This window comes from Stigmatopora nigra, chromosome 1 (assembly GCF_051989575.1).
Source record: "Stigmatopora nigra isolate UIUO_SnigA chromosome 1, RoL_Snig_1.1, whole genome shotgun sequence".
NCBI classification, from domain to species: domain Eukaryota; kingdom Metazoa; phylum Chordata; class Actinopteri; order Syngnathiformes; family Syngnathidae; genus Stigmatopora; species Stigmatopora nigra.
The window spans coordinates 3,458,632-3,481,715 of record NC_135508.1 but is presented as its reverse complement, the minus strand read 5'-3'; the positions used below and the strand labels follow the sequence as shown (position 1 = coordinate 3,481,715).

General features: G+C 36.2%; 1 protein-coding gene across 2 annotated transcripts in view; it reads right to left on the bottom strand.

The window, feature by feature from the left end:
- Positions 1 to 12,481: 12,481 nt before the first annotated feature.
- ajap1 (adherens junctions associated protein 1) overlaps positions 12,482 to 23,084 on the bottom strand; it is a 38,175-nt gene continuing 27,572 nt past the window's right edge. The window contains exons 3-6 of one of the 2 annotated variants that reach the window (XM_077732462.1): positions 22,224 to 22,311; positions 21,845 to 22,087; positions 18,346 to 18,478; positions 12,482 to 14,593 (exon numbers count right to left, since the gene is read on the bottom strand). In XM_077732462.1, the coding sequence (XP_077588588.1) occupies positions 18,406 to 18,478; positions 21,845 to 22,087; positions 22,224 to 22,311 (404 nt within the window). In that variant the 3' untranslated portion in view covers positions 12,482 to 14,593; positions 18,346 to 18,405. Of the gene's footprint in view, positions 14,594 to 17,877; positions 18,269 to 18,345; positions 18,479 to 21,844; positions 22,088 to 22,223; positions 22,312 to 23,084 lie in introns of those variants that run through there. The other variant, XM_077732471.1, reaches the window with a different exon arrangement.

The following is a 23,084-nucleotide window of genomic DNA, read 5'->3' as shown; positions in this document are numbered from 1 at the left end:
AAGGTGAACAAAGAACTGGACTTCTATCTCGCCTGCTTTGGGGCCATTTACAAGATCATAACAGTACGATCCGGCCATTAAAAGCATGGATCCCGCGGGCGCAGATGGAGCGTCGAACAACCTAGCTACAGGAGGTACGGACCAGCAAACCAGAATGATGGAGTACCTCTGTACCGAGATGGCAAACATGGCGCAGCAAATAAGAGCCTTACAGGCTCAACAGACGCCCTTGCCGTCCTCTCCGGGGACACAGCCCTACACAGTGGCTCCCGAGGTAACTCAGATATTGCCATACCACCAGCCCAAGGCTTCCCCTCCCGCCCCTTACAGTGGGGATATGGGCGCATGCCGTCATTTTCTATTTCAATGCCGGCTGGTGTTCCGACTGGAATACCGCTCATACCCCTCTGACGAATCCAGAATAGCTTACCTGATCGGGTGTCTTCGCGGTGAAGCCCTGGCGTGGGCGAACATGGTATGGGATCAGGAACCACACTTATGCTCGTCCTACGAACTGTTCACAAATGAGATGTGCAGGATTTTCGATCACCCGGTGGGCGACCGGGAGGCAGCTGATCGTTTAGACGCCTGTAGGCAAGGGTCCAGGAGCGTCGCTAAATATGCCGTGGAGTTTCAAATCCTGGCCCCCGAGAGCACGTTTAATGATAGTGCCCTCCGGCACATATTCCGGAAGGGCCTAAATGTGATTATGAGGGAGGAGTTGGCAATCCGAGATCAACCAGGTTCCCTGAAAGAGCTCGTGGAGTTGGCCATACGGATCGACGGCCAACTACAGAGACAACAGGAGCAGCGACGGGGCGATTCATGGAGGGGCGCCGGAGTTGGTCTTCGACGCTCGCTTCCGGGTTCCCCCGCAACAACGACGCCAACCCCTCCTGTGACGACGTCAGAGCCTATGCAAATAGGACGTGCTGGTTTGTCGGAGGAGGAACGCTCACGACGCCGCCAGTATTCTCTGTGTTACAATTGCGGCCAGGGAGGCCACTTCTCGCGGTCATGCCCTGCCCGCCCGGTAAAAGGGAGGGCTCACCATTAGTTAGGCAGGTCATGGTGAGCCAGGCCATTGGGGAGTCCCCCCATCGTTGTATCCTGCCAGCCTCCCTTTCCTGGGGGGGAAGAATTCTTGACACCACAGCCTTTGTCGACTGCGGTGCGGACGAGAGCTTCATCGACCGCAGCTTGATTGCAGAACTAGGAATTGGGACCCGGACTATCGAGAAGCCTCTTAAGATTACTGCACTGGACGGACGTACCATTGGCAAAGTGGAACAACGCACCGACCCCGTCCTACTGCGCTTGTCTGGAAACCATCAGGAGAAGGCATGCTTCTACGTCTTGGACTGCCCGGAGGCGGCTATTGTGCTGGGTCTTCCTTGGCTAAAACGGCACAACCCAAGAATCGACTGGGAGGTTCCCAAGGTGGTGTCCTGGAGTCCATCATGTCATAACAACTGCCTCCAGGCAGCCCAATTGCCCCCGTTACCGCCACTCCAGATTGAACCACCGGATTTATCGGCAGTGCCTGATTCTTATCGGGACCTCTCACTTGTGTTTTCAAAGGACCAAGCCTCCGTGCTTCCTCCGCATCGGCCTTACGACTGTGCGATAGACTTATTACCCGGTGCTTCACTTCCTCGATGCCGGATTTATAACATCTCCCGGCCGGAGAGGAAGGCCCTGGAGGATTACATCTCCGGGGCATTAGCATCGGGACAGATCCGCCCGTCCTCCTCCCCCGTTGGGGCAGGGTTTTTCTTTGTGGACAAAAAAGATGGGTCACTGCGTCCCTGCATTGATTACCGTGCCTTAAACCAAATCACGGTTAAAAGGAATTACCCGCTGCCACTCATGGACTCTGTTTTTACCCTACTGCAGGGTTCTTGCATCTTCACCAGGTTAGACCTGCGAAACGCTTATCATCTGGTCCGGGTTCGGGAGGGGGATGAGTGGAAGACGGCTTTTTCCACCCCCCAGGGCCATTTTGAATATTTGGTCATGCCCTTTGGACTCCGTAATGCCCCGGGAGTGTTCCAATCAATGATAAATGATGTCCTCCGGGACATGCTTGATCGTTTTGTTTTCGCTTATCTGGATGACATTTTGATATTCTCCAACAGCCTGGAGGAGCACGTGCAGCACGTACGCTTAGTGCTGCAACGTTTGTTGGAGAACCGCCTTTACGTCAAAGCAGAGAAATGTGAGTTCCACGTCTCGGAGACTACCTTTCTCGGGTTTGTGGTGGCTGCCGGGGAGATGCGAATGGACACCAGCAAGGTGGAGGCGGTGACCCAGTGGCCCAGGCCAAAAGGTAGAAGGGAGTTACAACGTTTTTTGGGGTTCGCTAATTTCTATCGACGCTTCATTAGAAATTATAGCAGGGTCGCTGCACCCCTCACGACGCTAACTTCCACTAAGCTCCCGTTCTGTTGGTCGGAGGCAGCAGAGGCGGCCTTTTGTGACCTAAAATCCCGTTTTACTACCGCCCCCGTCCTCGCCCACCCTGATCCTAAGTTACAGTTTCAGTTAGAGGTTGACGCCTCAGAGGTAGGCGTCGGTGCCGTCCTCTCCCAGCGCGGGCAAGCAGATGGGAAGGTACACCCCTGCGCCTTTTTTTCCCGTAGGTTGTCCCCAGCCGAACGTAATTACGGCATTGGGGACAGGGAACTGCTCGCCGTTAAATTGGCCCTAGAGGAATGGAGACACCACCTTGAAGGGGCTAGTTTACCCTTCGTGGTGCTGACGGATCATAAGAACTTGGAATACCTCAGGTCAGCCCGAAGGTTAAACCCTCGCCAGGCTAGATGGTCCATGTTTTTCAATAGGTTTGATTTTACCCTGACTTATATTCCTGGCTCCAAGAACGGGAAGTCAGATGCCCTGTCCCGCGTTTTTCAGTCCCCCGACTCGAGGAGAGAGTCTCCGACAATATTACCCTCCTCCCGCATTCTGGCCAGTATGGTATTAGGGTTAGAGGCAGAGGTGTTAAGGGCCCAGGATGTGGAGCCGGACCCTAGGAGAGGTAATCAAAAGAAATTGTTTGTTCCCACACCAATGCGTCCAAGGATATTGGAATGGGCCCACACCTCACGGCTTACCTGCCACCCGGGGGTTGCCCGCACACAGGCGGTGTTGCGCCAACGCTTCTGGTGGCCAACATTGAGAGCGGACACAAGATCCTTCGTATTGGCCTGCGAAGTATGTGCACGTAATAAGACCTCTAATAAGCCAAGCTCGGGTTATCTTCTCCCTCTCCAGATCCCCAGCCGTCCCTGGTCCCATATTGCGGTCGATTTCGTCACAGGCCTCCCTAAGTCCCAGGGTAACACCGTTATTCTCACAGTGGTCGATCGTTTTTCCAAAGCAGCCCATTTCATCCCCCTACCCAAGTTACCTTCAGCCCTGGAAACTGCCAAGCTCCTTGTAAAACACGTTGTCCGCTTACATGGAATTCCTGCCGACGTGGTCTCCGACCGGGGGCCACAATTCACGTCGCATGTTTGGTCGGCTTTTTGTGCTGCGTTAAAGATCACCCCTAGCCTCTCCTCAGGTTACCACCCTCAATCTAATGGCCAATGTGAGCGGACTAACCAACAACTGGAGGCGGCTATCCGCTGCGCCACTCATGCCGATCCTACCACCTGGAGCGAACAACTACCATGGATCGAGTATGCGCACAACTTCCACCCCAACGCTTCCTCTAACCTGTCTCCCTTCATGTGTTCATTAGGTTACCAACCCCCCTGTTTTCCTTCGCTGGAGGCAGAGATTGCAGTTCCCTCCGTCCAGGAACACATGACCAGATGTAGCCTTATATGGGAGAAGGCCCGGGCTGCACTGCTGCGCTCCTCAAACCTTGCCCAGAAGCAGGCAAACCGCCGTCGGGCCCCAGCACCCACCTATGTTGTTGGCCAGAAGGTATGGTTGTCCACCCGCGATCTTCCCATTAAGACAGAGTCCCGGAAGCTGTCTCCCCGCTTCGTGGGGCCATATAGGATTGAGCGGATAATCAACCCTTGCGCAGTGCGTTTAAAGCTCCCACCATCCCTCCGTATCCACCCCACTTTCCATGTATCTCAGATTAAACCGGTGGCCTCGAGTTCCTTGAACCCACCCAATCCCCCTCCACCCCCTCCACTAATGGTCGATGGAGGCCCGGCTTATTTGGTGGAGAGGCTGGTGGACGCTCGCCGCCGGGGCCGTGGCTTGCATTACCTCGTCGACTGGAAGGGCTACGGTCCCGAGGAGCGGAGCTGGGTCCCTGCCCGCCACATCCTATGCCGGGAACTGATTGAGGATTTCCACCGTGACCACCCGGGGGCCCCTCGTGGCGGGCCAAGTGGCCCGCGTAGAGGGGGAGGTAATGTCAGGCCTCAGACACGACTGGTGGCAAGGTGTTCCAGACCAACCAATCACTGGCCCAGCTCCAACGAGCGGAGTGGCGCCAGGTGGAGGCAATCAAGGTTATGCCTGGATATAAGGCCACCGGATACCCAACCAGCTGCCGGATCGTAATCCCAGCTCGCTCGCTGAAGCAACCCCTGGTACATGCCATTGTTCTATGTTGATTCATTGCCCCTTTTTCGCCCAGGAACTACCAAAGGATACCAAAGGATAAACGACCCGGATTGGAGGAGAACTACCCAGGATATCGACAGGATTGGACTTTGAACTACGGCAAGAGACAGACTGGCAAAAGGAAGAAGGAACAGCCAGGAGTTCCTACAGGACACGAACTGTATATAGTAGAATTGAGCACGTATAAATAAAGGTGAACAAAGAACTGGACTTCTATCTCGCCTGCTTTGGGGCCATTTACAAGATCATAACATTTCCAATCCCAAACTAGGATTTTCAATCCAAGATAAGCGTTTTCCAACCAAAATTTAGCATTTTCCAACCCAAAATTAGCATTTTCCAACACAAAATTAGTATTTTCCAACCCAAACTAGCATTTTCCAACCCAAACTAGCATTTTCCAAGCCAGAATTAGCATTTTCCAACCCATAATATCATTTTCCAATCTCAAACTATCATTTTCAATCCAAGATAAGCATTTTCCAACTCAAATTTAGCATTTTCCAACCCTAAATTAGCATTTATCAACACAAAATTAGCATTTTCCAACCCAAACTAGCATTTTCCAACCCAAACTAGCATTTTCAACCCAAAATTAGCATTCTTCAACCCAAAATTAGCATTTTCCAACCCAAAATTAGCATTTTCCAACCCGAAATTAGCATTTTCCAACATTTTAGTTGTCAAATTAGCCCATTTTTTGCAAATAATCCCTTTAAAATTGATTGTAAACTAAACACGTCGTGTAGACAAAATGTTTATACCTTTAAACAAATAAAAATAAATAAAAACAAAAATATTTTTTAGGGATGTATAAAATCAATTCACCTGACAGGTGTGTTTTATCAAGACACTGATGAGTCAGCATAATTACAGGTGGTGTGTTTTAGGCTTCCTCCATTAAAGGTGCTCTATAAAATATGCTTAGTAAAACAGATTTACGAATAATATTAAAAATTAGCATTGAATCGTCGGTTTTAAAGAACAGCTCGGGGTCTAAAATAGGAGGGAAAACTGGAGTGTTGAGTTTTAATTTTGTCCTCATTCCCATATTTGCACTGTTTTTTTTTTTAAGTATGACGGTGCTGGCGGTTCATTTTGACCTGATTTCATGCTGAATAATTTTGCGCAAATGGAATAATTATCTTAGAGCTAAAATCATGGAAACAATAGATGGAAAATACTCGTGTTGACACGAAGTCTTGTTGTTTGGATGAATATTTTTGTATTATCAGAATATTAGAAAAGAGGATTGAATATTTTTCTTTCTTTGAATGTATATTTGAAAGGTTTTATTTATAAAAAAAATCTCAAATTAAATCATAGCACTCAATTGCCAGATGTAGGAATAAAAACTAGTATCATGTCAAATAATGAATTTTGAGCTAATTACTGTATTTTCACGACTATAAGGCGCACTGCATTATAAGGCGCACCCTCAATGAATTACATTTTATATTTTTTCCATATATAAGGCGCGCTGCATTATAAGGCGCACCCTCAATGAATTACATTTTATATTTTTTCCATATATAAGGCGCACTGGATTATAAGGCGCCCTGTCTATTTTGGAGAAAATTTAAGACTTTTAAGTGCGCCTTATAGTTCTGCAAATACGGTACGTGTATTTTACACATTTAAATGTCAAACAATGAATTTTGAGCTAATTACTGTATTTTCACGACTATAAGGCGCACTGCATTATAAGGCGCACCCTCAATGAATGACATATTTTATTTTTTTCCATATATAAAGTGCACTGGATTATAAAGCGCCCTGTCTATTTTGGAGATAATTTAAGACTTTTAAGTGCGCCTTATAGTCCTGAAAATACGGTAAGTGTATTTTGAACATTGAAAATCATTTGAAAAGAGTTTTAGATTATGTTTTGTTTTTGGGGGATTTTACATGATAGCAATGATCAACAATGGTCAGATTAAATGTCATAATTTAGGAATGAAATTAGAAAATAATCTGCTTTTACAGTAGGTGTAATACACTTTTTCGCCACTGGGTGCATGGAATTCTAAATCAGTAATTTGTGCCTCAATCAGGGCTTTCTCGACTAATTATTCAATTCATACTTTGATAATCGAGGTATTTATTAGTCATATTTACTTACAAATTGATAAAATGTATCTTTTTTGGGGCCTTCACAGTTGGGAATATTGATCTGAATAGTATTAAATGAATTAATACTAAATATTTTCTCATTTCTGTAATCTTTAATACAAGCACACTAATCATATTAACAATGATTAAAAATAAAATGTCTGCAAATATCAGCTTTTTCTTTGGAAAATAAGTTAATTCTTATTTACATGGTTGTCAGTGTCAAACTTTTCTTAGAGAATAATATTTGGTTTCATATTTACACCTGAAAGGTGAGCTGATGATTAGACTTATCGCAACAATAGGAAAGCAAAATAATTTGTTTTTAATTGCAAGGAAGAAAAATATAATAAAGTAATGTGTTTACTACATAACAGGCACACCAGGCGGATGCTAATAATAATAATAATAATAAACGTATGAATCACAGATGAATTCAGCGACATATACCATATTTATATCTTATTTTTATATTGGCAATAATGTGAATAGGTTTTAAAGTTATAGTTGGGAGGGTATTTTTGTGACTATGTTGCTTACTTTTGTGTACAGTGGTACCTCTACTTACAAATGGTTCTACGTAAGACCTGTTCTAGTTACAAAACTCATTAATATGCATATAATTGTTCCAATATACGAAAACAAGATCAAAATCAACTGTTTCTCTCAACTTTCAGACAAAATTGGGACAATTGGATGATTTTTAAAGAATTTAGAGGGTCATTTTTTGTAGGACTATATTGACCAAGAAAATTGACATAGAATTTTTTTAACGAAAAATATAAGTTCCGTAAACAATTAAATTTGAAATAAAGTATTTTTATCTAATGTTTACATTGGGAATAATATGAATAGGTTTTAAAATTAAAGTTGGTATGAATTTTTTGTGACCACGTTGCCTACTTTTATTGTGTACCTCTACTTACAAATGGTTCTACGTAAGAACTGTTCAGGTTATGAAACTAGTTATTATTAAAATAATTTTCCACTATACGAAAACAAGATAAAAATCAACTGTTTCTCACAACTGTCAGACAGAATTGGGGCAATAATGTGAATAGGTTTTAGTTAAAGTTAGTTGGATGACATTTTTGTGAATATTTTGCTTACTTTTATTGTGTACCTCTACTTACAAATGTTTTTTTACAAAAATTCAAGTTATGAAACTCATTAATTTTCAAATAAGTGTTCCAATATACGAAAACAAGATAAACAGCAACTGTTTATCACAACCTTCAGACAGAATTGGGACAATTTTGCTCATTTTTAAAGAAATTAGTCGGTAATTTTTGGGTTTTTTTTAAGGACCGTAGATTGACCGAGAAAATTGACATATAGAATTTTTTTTAACGAAAAATACAATTTCTGGAAACAATTAAATTTGAACATAGAGGCACCACTGTATGTCTAATGATGAGCCAAAAACTGCAACGATTTTCAGTTGTCCACATTTTTCTCAAAAATGGAACTCGTACGATTCGTACAACAACCCTTACGCATACAATAGCATTTTTAGTATTTTCATATAATAATTGGAGCAGAACAATGCATTGATGTGGATTGATACATGAAAATGATAATCAATAATCCATTTGTATCAATTGAAACGCAAAATATCAATCAAAATCGTCACATTTTTTTCTCAAAAAGAACATATTTTAATGTCCAAAATGAATAAAAAGGAAAGGAATAAAATTATCAAAAAAAATGCTTTTATTCTGCCCCATGTGAACAATTGTGGTAAATGTTTACAGATCATATTAAATCAATCAAATACTTTTGAATAAATTTGGCTCATTAACTTGGCATACTTTAATATGAGCAAATATTGTACCATAGCAAAATTTGTCATTTTTGTTACAGTTTCTATTTGACTTGCACTTAACTTTCGTTGATATAATGAAGTGGAAAACATAATTTTGGCGAATAAAATACATAACATGCTTTAATTTTAGTTGCTCATTAAATTACAAAATGGTGGCCATGCAAGTTGGTGAAACAATTATTAAGTAAAAGTTATCATGCAATCTTTTAGACAATTAAAACAAACCAAAAACCACAAATGAATAAACAAACTGACAAAAAAAGCAAAAATAATAACATTTGTTGGCATGCTAAGAGAAAAAATGAGACCATTACGCAATTCCGACATTAAAAGGGGACGAAACCAACAAATTCAATAAAATCCAACAAATCGAGGCATTTTGTGACAAAATCAAAAGCTTTGGTGGCACTGGAAGATTAATCGAGGGGATCAAAAGTTGATGGGTGAGTTTCATCAAAGAAAAGCTTTTTTGAATATTTTTAAATATCTCTGTTATTTCGTTAATTATTTAACACGCTAACAACAAAGTGTCAGCCATGTCGTTACGACATGTGATGTTGAAGACACGTAGTACATAGTTTCGGATCAAAGTTGAATCCAACTAAGATTATTCTTTTGATAAAGTTTTTTCGTTTAGCATCGGAGACAGCTTGAGTCGAATTTCGGATATGGATCTTGATTTTGTTCCCCTTTTCTATCTTTTGCGATTATCATACCTGTCAAGTTATACGTTTTTTTTATGTATTTTTTACGTTTTTTGATCATTTCAAATTGTGTACGCAGTATAACAACTTTTGTACAAGATTTTTTTTAAGTATGTTTTTTGAAAAAAAAGATTTTTGGCTCTAATCCGGATCGTCTCGGTCTCTGGTAGTAGACGAAAACGTTATCGTCGACTGCTAATATTGTCCTTTCACACTTATACCCTTTTCACTATATAAATATATAGCGCGTCAGCAAGCAATGTACCCAGACAATCAAGCTGTCAGCGTCATACAGCGACATCAACAGAATCTTGAATTTAATACATCATGAATCAAATTTCAGATACAGATCTTGGTTCTGTTCCCCCTTTCTATCTTTTACGATTATCATACCTGTCAAAGTATACATTTTTCTCGTATTTTATACGGTTTTTAATCATTTCAAATTGTGTATGCCGTATAACAACTTTTGTATGGAATGTTTTTATGTAGATTTTTGTGAAACTGATCTCGTTTTAGCCATTTCGGCTCTAATCCGGATTGTTTCGGTCACTGGTAGTAGACGAAAACGTTATCGTGGACTGCTAATATTGTCCTTTCACACTATTGCCCTTTTCACTATATAAATATAGCGCGTCAGCAAGCAATGTACCCAGAAAGTCAAGCTGTCAGCGTCATACAGCGACATCAACAGAATATTGAATTTAGTGCGTACTGAATCGAATTTCAGATACAGATCTTGATTTTGTTCCCCTTTATTATCTTTTGGGATTATCATACCGGTCATTATATACGTTTTTCCCATACTTTATACGTTTTTTGATCATTTCAAATTGTGTACGCCGTATAACAACTTTTGTACAAGATTTTTTAAGTACATTTTTGTGAAACCAATCTGGTTTTACCCATTTCGGCTCCAATCCGGATCGTCTCGGTCACTGGTAGTAGACGAAAACGTTATCGTCGATTGCTACTATTGTCGTGCTTTAAACAATGATATGCAGATTCCCCTTTAACACGCCCACCTTTTCACTATATAAATATAGCGCGTCAGCAAGCAATGTACCCAGACAGTCAAGCTATCAGCGTCATACAGCGACCCCTACAGAATCTTGAATTTGCTGCATACACAAGGCGCACCGACTGATTGGGCGCCCTGTCCACTTTAGAGAAAATTTCCGACTTTTAAGTGCGCCCTATGTGAGTAAATATGTACCGCATTGCATTTGTAATTTTTTTTCGCTTAATAAGGGCAACAATTGGCCGAGGTGGACATAATCATTTAAAATATTTAAATCTCCCCTGTCATAACCAGTTAATATTGTGACAAAACATGCGCAAAACAGAAAACAACAAAAAATAAACGTACACCGTTCCATTCAGGTGCAAAAGTTTGGCTTCTTGACAGCTACTCTTCGATTGGTACCATTTATTATTTATGTGCTGAAACACGATTTATCATAAATAACATGTAAATGACAGCAAGTCATTGGTTTATCAACAACTGACCATGAATACACAAAAAAAAAAACCCAAAAAAGTTCCATTCTGACGGCTTTTTTCTCCGACATTCAAGCCAAAAAAGTGAAAACTTCAGTTTCTGATCTAACTGTAGTATCTACGGAAGTATTGTACTAGTTATCTAAAGTTATAATACATGTACTGCTTGAAAAATGCAGGTAAGAAGCTTGGCACAAGGTTAGTATTGTGTTTAAAAACAAAAAAACAAACAAAAAAAACTATTTTTTTAGTTACAAATGTAAACAGAGACACTATCCCAGACTTTAAACCTTCCCGAAATCAGTTTTTAGGCAAAAAAAACAACCAAAAAAGTTACACAACTGTACACAAATATAAGTAAATATATAGAAAATACATTTACATGTGTATAATATACATTTTTTTTTTTTGTAACCCTTCTATTAAGTAACGTTCTTCATTCAAAAATATATGTTTAGCAGCCGGATACTCAAAAGTGAGGCTGAACTGGTCTGTGTCATTCATGAGTGGTTTAAAAATGGGCAAAAAAAAACTGTGTTTTTGTCCTAGGCCATCTGGGTAACTTTTTAATAGCTGGAGTTTATGATTTTGATCTAGTGGGGGGGCAGCGTTATGATTGTGTCATAAGGAAACGAGCATAAATCCATAATGACCACGGTGAATAATGTGACCAATGCAGTTAGGCTCACATCTGCTGTCAAGTGCTATCTACAGCCAAAAAAACATTTATATTTCCATAATTGTATTTGTGCTTTGTACAACCAGACAGCACGTGCCAAAGTAGTAGTAGTAATAGTCATATATTGCAGAGTATGGAGTCGTCGTTTTGAAGTTTATTCGTATGCGACGAATCGGTTGAAATAACACTTAACGTATTTGCGGACTATAAGTCGCACTTTTTTGTCGAAGTTTGGCTGGGACGAATATTCAAGTGTGAATTATTTTTTTGGGATTCGGATCATTCTCTTATGTTTTCTTTTTTTAGGCTATGGTTATCTGAAAAAAAATAACAGAGGACTATTTAGCCTTAATATTAATTTTAGCATTAATGTAATGTTTCTTTGTTCTTTGTTTCTGATCCCCAAAAAAAAAATTAAAAAAAAAAAAAATATATATATATATATATATATATATATATATATATATATATATATATATATATATATATATATATATATATATATATATATATATATATATATATATATATATATATATATATATATATATATATATATATATATATATATCCCCCAAAAATGCAACTTTAAATTTAGTGTAATAATATACATAGGGTCACATAAGGGTAAAAGTAAAAAAAATATATATATAAAAATAATAATAACACTTATCAATCAAAAAATAATTTTATAAAAAATAGTCAAAAAATTAAATAAAAATAATATATATATATAGATTTATATAGAAGATATATATATATATATTTATATTTATATATATATATATATATATATATATATATATATATATATATATATATATATATATATATATATATATATATATATATATATATATATATATATATATATATATATATATATATATATATATATATATATATATATATATATATATATATATATATATATATATATATATATATATATATATATATATATATATATATATATATATATATATATATATATATATATATATATATATATATATATATATATATATATATATATATATATATATATATATATATAGTCGCTTTTATTGTGTATTCTTTGGCTGGTGCGACTTATAGTCCGGAAAATACAATAATTCCTGTTTATTTGGTGTGGGAGCTATTTCCAATAATATAACAGGGCATTGTTTGTTTTGAAACTTTTTTGATTTGCTTATTTTCTACCAAAGGTGACCTGGTATGGAAAAATGAGTCAGAAATTTACCGTTTTCTTAAATATCCACTTGGGGAATTCCCAATGAAGGGAAGATTCTCTTTAACTAAATGTTCAATAATTCTAATAAAAAAGATTAAGAATATTCTTTGGAATAAGAAATGGTCATCGTCTGCTTAGAAATGGACTGAATAAACGATATTAATGTAAATATGTGATGATAATGGAGGTCAAGGTTGTGACTGGAGCTATCTGGAAATAACTGTAAACAATCAATAAATCTGTCCGTCCAACTTGTTTGAAAATTTTCCCAAATATTTTTAATAAGTAGAATGGAAAATTGCCATTTTTTTCTATATGCTCCACTAATTTTGAAAATCCGAGAAAATTTGATGACAATATTTGAAGCCCCATTTTTTTTTCCAGATATATTTTGGAAAGTTGAGAAAAGGCCATTCTGACTCATTTTACTTTGCTGGGTCACATTTGATAAAAATAATAAAAATATGCATGTGGACCTTTGTATGATTTTGGTTAAAAAAATTGGCGTAATCCCAAGAAAATTTAGTTGTCAATAACTTCCTTTTTTTTGGTTCTTTGCAGAAAACCTTAAATCCTGAGATTTCCCTTTCTCAAGTGAATTTGTCTACACAAAAAAATCCCCCTTTTTTCACATTATTTTACCATATCACATTTCTTCCAAGCAACCATCAAATTTTAAGAGAATTACCTTGTCTTCATCTCTCAACGATGACCTTAAATAGAATAAACATGATTTTTACCTTAATATTTTGAATCAAATATGGGAATAATCGCCTAAACAAACAAAAATTAGCTTTGCGCTGAATTATAAACAAAAAAATGATATTGAAACATTTTTTTAGCCAAAAAAAAACGATATTGAAACATTTTTTTAGCCAAAAAAAACGATATTGAAACATTTTTTTAGCCAAAAAAAACGATATTGAAACATTTTTTTAGCCAAAAAAAACGATATTGAAACATTTTTTTAGCCAAAAAAAATGATATTGAAACATTTTTTTAGCCAAAAAAAACGATATTGAAACATTTTTTTAGCCAAAAAAAAACGATATTGAAACATTTTTTTAGCCAAAAAAAACGATATTGAAACATTTTTTTTGCCAAAAAAAATGATATTGAAACATTTTTTTAGCCAAAAAAAAAAACAACAAAAAACCTGCTGAAGCAAGACAGACCTGAGGCATTTAAATGTCCTGTCCAACTTTAAACAATTTCGTTGTATTTCTATCTAAAAAAAAATCAACTAAAACACCACATTAAATATTCCAGTCTTTCAAAAAAAAGGAAAAAACTTAATGTAAGTCTTTTCTTTACATTTGTCCAAATTAATTGTCTCTTAAATCTTAAATTGAGGGAGTTTGGCAGGATTTTGTGTATAAAAAAATAGTACTGTATTTAAAACGGGATTTGATATATTTTACCTTCCTCACATTCTGTTGCATTTTTTAAATAAATAACCTTTTTCGCGGCCTTTTAAAATATTTCTACATATCCACGTACATTTTGTAGCATTTTCCTATGGTTCAAAAAACACACACGCACACAAAAACAATGTCAATACACGTTAAATAGAGCTTTCTTCTTCGTTTTTTTTTGTTATTACAACTTCTTTCTATCCGGGTTTGTGGCACATATTGGCATTATTGGCACATTGTTCAGAAATAGAGTTTGTCTTCCCCCCTATAGAAGCCCCTTTGGGTGCCTTTTGTCAAAACGTCTTAACGTCTTAACGATAATTGATATTAATGATCTTCACAGTCTTGTCCACACGTCCTGTAAATGTACCAAAAAAGGTGTAAAGTCTACATCTTAAATGGTGAAATGTGGAGTGTATAGTAGTAGTAGTAGCTGTTTGTTATCCCTAGAAAAATAAATATCTTCGCCAGTGTCCAAAGAGAGATCACACTACTTTACAAAAAGAAGTTGTTGAATCCATTTGGATCCTGTAGAGATGTAAAGAACAACAATTAAGAGTTAATAGAAAGCCCAAATTAGTAAAAAGTCTATGACAACATGGCTGAAAAGGTTGAATACAGTGGTAGCTTGAGATATGAGCTTAATTCGTTACGGGACTAAGCTCGTATTTTGACTTACTCGTAAGTCAAATGAATGTTTCCCGTTGAAATGAAGTAAAAACGAATTAATTTGTTCCAACCCTCTGAAAAAACACCAAAAACAGGATATCGGATTGGAAAATGGAAGTAGTTAAATACAGGGGTACCTCGAGATATGAGCATAATTCGTTCCGGGACTGAGCTCGTATGTCGATTTTCTCGTAAGTCAAATGAATGTTTCCCATTGAAATGAAGTAAAAACGAATTAATTTGTTCCAACCCTCTGAAAAAACACCAAAAACAGGATAACAGATTGGAAAAAAATGTTTTATTTGTTCTATTTTGCCATCTATTAACAAAGTAAAACATAACTAGTGGTTTAATAGTACTAGAATGGGTTTAATAGTACTATAATTAGACGGATTTTGTATAGGAGGAGGGGGCGGGGCTTTTGCATGGCAACAAGCTTGTAAAATAACATAAACAAATTTAAATGAACTTGGATTAAGATGTAGACACACTCAAAAATAAGTTCAATTTAACCTTACACTAAACTTAATTCCAATTTTGTTTGAAATTTTGATACTTTTCTTCTCCCGGTTTGGCTCTATTGGCCCCGCCTCCACCCTGACTTTCAGATGTAACCTATCGAGGGTTGTTTGCTTTTGTATTCCCTTCGAAATATTCCGAAAATGATATTTACAAATGTCCTCACAATAGGATAACGCGCGACTACCTGCCAACAAGTAGTTTATACGCCATTGTCACTGACTATCGGGAAAAAAAACAATGAAAAAAATGTAACGCTCCGCCCAGTGCTCGTAGAGATATTACATGAGGGAGTAGCGACGGGAAAGACAGTGGCCATAATGTTGTTATGAGCAGCCTCTCGTGTCCACTGTCTACTCGTATGTCAAAATTTGTCTTGTATCTCAAGATAAATATCTGTAAAAAAAATGTACTCGTATCTCAAGATAAATATTTGCAAAACATTTTTTACTCGTATCTCAAGATGAATATTTGCAAAAAAATGTACTCGTATCTCAAGATAAATATTTGCAAAACATTTTTTACTCGTATCTCAAGATGAATATTTGCAAAAAAATGTACTCGTATCTCAAGATAAATATTTGCAAAACATTTTTTACTCGTATCTCAAGATAAATATTTGCAAAACATCTTTTACTCGTATCTCAAGATAAATATTTGCAAAAAAATACTCGTATCTCAAGATAAGTACCTGCTCAAAATTTTACTCATATCTCAAGATAAGTATCAGCTCAAAATTTTACTCGTATCTCAAATTGCTCGTATGTTGTGCCTCTCATAGGTCGAGGTACCACTGTACAGTACTACCCCGTTCATCTTGGTTTACAGGTTCGAAGACCTGCCAAAATAGGCAAAAAAAACGCGATGTAGGGACAGTGTTTTTATGGTGTCTCTTTAGAATTATTTAGACTTTTAAAAATACTACTACTACTACTATTATTTAACTCCTGAAGGTTGACACATATCTGTCAACTTCTACGTTTTCCCTTTTTTTTATAGGTTTTCTGTCAATGTCGCCCAAAAAAAACCTAGAAAGAAAGAATAAGATAATGTACAACCCATTACCGCTTAGTTAATGGTTACAGAATCTAATAAGGATTTTAGAGGCCTTGAAAGAATGTATCAATGGCCGCCTTGGAGACCGGAACTGATTGAGAAAAATGTATGTCCAGGATCAGAAAGATGCTCTCCTCTCACTCAATTGCTAGCAGGAAATCTATTCATTTTCAAATATGGGTCAATGGCAAACTTAATAGCTAGCCGCGGGTATTGCAGCACCAGAAATTGTGTTTAACTTTCACCATTAGAATTTCAAATGGAGACCATTCAAGCGTTTATTAGCACTGTATCCAAAAAGGTCAAGTCAAGAGACATCTCTTTTGTCTTAGAAATCTTCGAAAAAAATGGACTCCAAAGAATTCATACCTGTCAACCTCAGCCAATTGTGACCGTTATTAATGATTGTAATTTCATTTAAGTGATAATAAACCATATAAATGCTGCGCGGCACATATTTACTCACATAAGGCGCACTTAAAAGTCTAAAATTTTCTCCAAAGTGGACAGGAGCCTAATTTTTTTCTTTTCTTCATTGGCAAATCTGGCAACCTCGGTCAATTGCTCCCCTTATTAATGATCGCAATTACCTTTTTTAAGCAATTAAAAAAAAATACGAGTATTTTTTGTCTTTGTCAATGGCGTATCTGGCAACCTCAGCCAATTACTCCACTAATTAATGGTTGGAATTCCCCTTATTAAGCGATTAAAAAACTTACGAGTGTCTTTTTCCCTTCTTCAATGCCATATCTGGCAACCATGGTCAATTGCTCCCCTTATTAAGCGATTAAAAAAAACCTACGTGTATTTTTTCTCTTCTTCAATGGCATATCTGGCAACCACGGTCAATTGCTCCCTTTATTAATGATTCGAATTCCCCTTATTAAGCGATTAAAAAAACGAGTATTTTTCTCTTCATCAATGGTATATCTGGCAACCTCAGTCAATTGCTCCCCTTAATAATGATTGCAATTCCCCTTATTTAGCGATTTAAAAAATCCTACGAGTATTTTTTTGTCTTCTTCAATGGCATATCTGGCAACCACGGTCAATTGCTCCCCTTATTAAGCGATTAAAAAAACCTATGAGTATTTTTTCTCTTCTTCAATGGCATATCTGGCAACCTCAGCCAATTACTTCTCTTATTAATGATTGGAATTCCTCTTATTTAGCGATTTAAAAAATCCTACGAGTATTTTTTGTCTTCTTGAATGGCATATCTGGCAACCACGGTCAATTGCTCCCCTTATTAAGCGATTAAAAAAACCTATGAGTATTTTTTCTCTTCTTCAATGGCATATCTGGCAACCTCAGCCAATTACTTCCCTTATTAATGATTGGAATTCCCCTTATTAAGCGATTTAAAAAGTCCACGAGTATTTTTTGTCTTCGTCATTGCCATATCTGGCAACCACAGTCAATTGCTCCCCTTATTAAGTGATTAAAAAACCTATGAGTATTTTTCTCTTCTTCAATGGCATATCTGGCAACCTCTGCCAATTACTCCCCTTATTAATGATTGGAATTCCCCTTAATAAGCAATTAAAAAACCTGCAAGTATTTTTTCTCTACTTCAATGGCATATCTGGCAACCTTGGTCAATTAATGATTGCAATTCCCCTTATTAAGCGACTTAAAAAACGGAGTATTTTTTTTCTCTACTTCGATGGCATATCTGGCAACCTCGGTCAATTGCAAAACGAGATCAGTTTTACAAAAAAATATACTTAAAAAAAATCCCATACAAAAGTTGTTATACGGCATAGACAATTTCAAATGATAAAAAACCTATAAAAGTCTGGAAAACGTATAGGTTGACAGGTATGAGTTTTTCCACTATCGAACCTCTTAAAGCACAATTGACTACGACAGATGTCCAATCCGTTTTGACCGGTAGGCCCTGTCTATCATTATTCCCCCTTTAGTAAAAAAAAATGGTTTGGGAGTCGGTCAGCGTCACTGAAAGAAGATCCATCATCATCGTTGAGGTGAAAAAAAGTATTTCTGACAGTTGCATGCGGAATAGTAGTACCTACCAAAGCATGAATTCAGGAACTCTCCTTCTCTGGAGGGAATTGAGCAAGGCCTTTAGGTTGTCAACAAGAGATCTCAAACCATTTTTCCGACACAAAGGCGACAGGAATCAGTTGTCTTTCGGAGGGTGAAGGCCTGTAAAATAGAGTTGAAATATATGTTTAATAAATAAATAAGAAAACAGGGCGTTGAAATTTGTCATTGGACAGAACAAAGTCAGGGTATCCTTTGAGAGTTACACCACCTGCAAACCCACTGATATGAATAATGACCTCGTATTATTACAAGGCTGCCGCCATTTTTTTTTTAACTGGGGCATGGTTATCCGTAATCTGAAATTTTAGTGTTTATGATAAAAACAAAGCAAAATTTCACTTTATCATTACTTATCCAATCTACTTCCAATATTGACCGCCTAAGAATACCCTTAAAAATTGCCTTAAAATCGTTGAATTTTGCAATTTCTCTCGTATAAGCCGCCCCCAGATTCATAACTTTCACATCAATACCAATAGTAAAATGGTGGAATAAAAGACAGAATAAAAGTTTTTTTAAGATAAATACAGGGTAAAATTAATATAGTGAATTTTCCAAAGTATGGAATGAATAAAATAATAAGATAATAAAATAATTAGCCTAAAAAACAGCAAAATAACAGAAAAAAAGCTTGCAATTCAGTCGTAGGCCTATCAAAACTCTATATATAGTAATAAAATACTATATATAAAGTAATAATGGTACTAGTTATAGACTCCAAAGTACAGTGTTGTATGATTTATTTATTCATAAATTTATATATTCATTTATGTATCGAGATAGTCATTAAAAAATGTGAGTTGAAAAATATGTATTTTTATGTATTGACATTTTAAAATTAAAAAAACCACAAAAAGTAATTTTAAAAAATGTACAGAAGTTTCTTAACTTTAATTTATGAAATAAAATAAATTTTAAAAATCATTTTTATGTATTTATGTTTTAAATAAAAACAAACAAAAGTAATTTTTAAAAAAATGTACAAAAGTTTCTTAATTTTAATACATGAACATATAAAAAATAAAATATCCTTTTTTATGTATTGCCATTGTTTTACTAAAAACAAACACAAAAAGTAATTTAAAAAATGTACAAAAGATTCTTAACTTTAATTTATGAAATTTAAAAAAATCAAAATAAAAAATACATTTGTATGTATTAGCATTTTAGTATTAAAATAAACAAAACGTAATTTAACAAATGTACAAAAAAAGTTTCTTAATTTTGATATATGAAATTTTAAAAAAAAAATATATATATATATATATATATATATATATATATATATATATATATATATTTTTTTTTTTATGTATTAACATTTTAGAATTAAAATAAACACAAAAAGTAATTTATTTTGTAAAAGTTTTTTAACTTTAATTTATGAAATAAAAAAAAAACAAAATAAACCGTAAATATTTACCTAACATTCAACTACAGCACTACTTTATTTAAAAAATATATTTTTTCACTTTAAAAAACCAAACAAATAAAAACATTTACCCTCCAACGATACTTTTTAGTCCTACTACACATTTCAATCTCAAATATAAACCCATAGTCAAAGTACTACAAAACAAACATGCTTTATATAAAAGCCTGTGAACGAATCAAAAAAATCCATTGGAGATTAAGTAAATGTTTCGAACAACGTTAGCAAACAATCCAAAGCTTAAGTAAAAAGTCACCAAGAGTGCACTTAGCATGCTTAAATATGGAAGACACTCTGAATACTGTTTCTACCCGATGAATTACTCTTCCCTCACTGCTAGCATAGTAAATCTCTTGTAAGCTTTGGTCACAATAAGTAATCGTGACCATCTTTGCATGCCCGGCAGCTTAGATGACACTAACTGTTATCCTATCTGACAGTGAATACTGTTAAAACTAGGAAAGCCTTTCCACACACGACACCAACAATGTTCAAGGTATTCCGACTCCAAAACCATCCACCACAAAACAGAATACTTATATATATATATATATAAACATATAAACTTCATAAGGACCCATGGTTTGGAATCTTAGTGTTAAATTGCAGTGTTGACTATTTTGTAAACAGACACTACAGTTGTCAAATATTACCATATTTTCTCGCATATAAGCTGTATCTGCCTACAAGCCGTACCCTTAAAATTGCCTTAAAATTGTTGAATTTTACAATTTCTCTCATATAAGCCGTCCCATGATTCACAAATTTCACCTCCATTTTCATGGTTTTAATAGGGGAGTACAAATGTGTTACTTTGAAGGGAAAATCTTTGTCCCACAAAGTTAATGTACTTTCTAGCATTGATGGTGCTAGTCGTCCAATCTAATAAAAGAAACATACAATAAACAAAAATAAAAAGCAAATGAGGAATTAAACTAAAAACAAAAAAGAAACCATGAGACAAAAATGGTGGTTTTCTCTTTCATTGTGCCCTGCGATTCAGGGTATCCCCCACCTGGTACCCGTAGTTAGCTGGGGTACGCTCTAGCAACCGCCATAACCCTTGTGAGGATAGGCAATTCAGCCAGATAACTGATGGGATAAAACCTGCGATTTATGGACCACCATTTTGGATCAAATTCTGACTTTCACGCCTTGAAATGAATTTGTAAGAGGTGCAGTACAAGCATTACCGTAATTTGCTGTTTAATATACCCCCATTAATATACCCGGGTATATTAAATGGCACACAAACGGGGAGGTACGATCCACTACGCCCTCGTTATGCCGTGACGGGGTGTATCAACACTTTTCAGACTAAAACGACTTACTGCTAAGGTTGAAACTACTTACTGCTGAATAAAGTCTGACTTGGAATTTTAATGAACTTAAGTATCTATAATTATGCCCCCATGAAAACCATACAAATCTTGCCAAAAAGTTCCCGGGTATATTAAACGGCAGGGGTATATTAAATGGCGCTCAAACGGGAGGCTCAAAAAAGCAAAATTCATTTAATATACTCGGGTACCATATTTTCACGACTAAAAGGCGCACTTAAAAGTTTTAGATTTTCTCCAAAATAGACATTGCGCCTTATAATCCAGTGCGCCTTATATATGAAAAAAAAAAAAAACAGAAAACCAAAAACGAAAAACCACCACTGTCGGATATTAAAAAAACACAAACGCCTGAACTGAAACTATACTGTTAAATATGCAGATGCCATCTTAGTTTACAAAAGATTTTATACCAAAATGACTGGCTCTAGAAGTGACTGTAAAGTAGTGAGTGCTTCATACCTGGAAGTCAATAGCAATTACCGTATTTTCACGACTATAAGGCGCACTTAAAAGTCTTAAATTTTCTCCAAAATAGACAGTGCGCCTTATAATACAGTGTGCCTTATCATACAGTGCGCCTTATCATACAGTGCGCCTTATCATACAGTGCGCCTCATCATAGTGCGCCTTATCATACAGTGCGCCTTATAGTCGTGAAAATATGGTATATTAAATGGCAAAATACAATACCTGTTTCCGTTGTAAGCGCTCTTGTAGACCGGTGTCTGCTGGATCATCTCATCCGTGTAGATGGGCACAGAAGTCCGAACACACTCGTGAGAGCACTGCAGACTATCGTTGTAGGCAGTGAAGATATCCATCTTGCTAGGAACCCTGGCTGGGGTGAAATCTGTCAAGTTTTGGCAGCTTTCTTCCTGCTGGTGGATCTTGCGTTGATGGCTATTGTGGCGGCCATTTCCTGACTGTGCACAGCTACAAAAACACGCACCAAAGACAAGAAAAACAAAATAAAATCATACCTTGTGCTTTCCAAAAAGAAGAAAAAAACAATTTTTGATTAATTAGCATTGCTTTATCATGCTTGTTTAAAAAAAGGAGACTTTCCTACCAGTTTTTAAGGACGAGTGTTGTAATCAAGGCTGCAATAACCATGATGAGAGACACAGTGATTGTGATTATCTGGTGAACAGCCAAACCTAAAAAGCAAGGGGAGACAAAAACATATTTAAATGAGTCACAAGGAAAGTAGAATATTAAATATAAAATGTTCATTCTGGTTTGTAAGGCTCAGTATAATTCAGGAATTCAAATCTTTGATTTTGTTTACCACAAAAACAATGCCCCGGACATATGAGCAATTTGAGATACGAGTAAAATTTGGAGCAAATATTTATCTTGAGATATGAGTCAAATTTTGAGCAAATATTTATCTTGAGATACGACTCAAATTTTGAGCAAATATTTATCTTGAGATACGAGTCAAATTTTGAGCATATATTTATCTTGAGATACGAGTCAAATTTTGAGCAAATATTTATCTTGAGATATGAGACAAATTTTGAGCAAATATTTATCTTGAGATACGAGTCAAATTTTGAGCATATATTTATCTTGAGATAAGAGTCAAATTTTGAGCAAATATTTATCTTGAGATACGAGTCAAATTTTGAGCAAATATTTATCTTGAGATACGGGTCAAAAGTTGAGGAAATATTTATCTTGAGATAAGGTTAAAATCTTGAGCAAATATTTATCTTGAGATATGAGTCAAATTTAGAGCAAATATTTATCTTGAAATAAGAGTCAAATTTTAAGCAAATATTTATCTTGAAATATGAGTAAAATTTTGAGGAAATATTTATCTTGAGATACGAGTAAAATTTTGAGCAAATATTTATCTTGAGATACGAGTCAAATTTTAATCAAATATTTATCTTGAAATACGAGTCAAATTTTGAGCAAATATTTA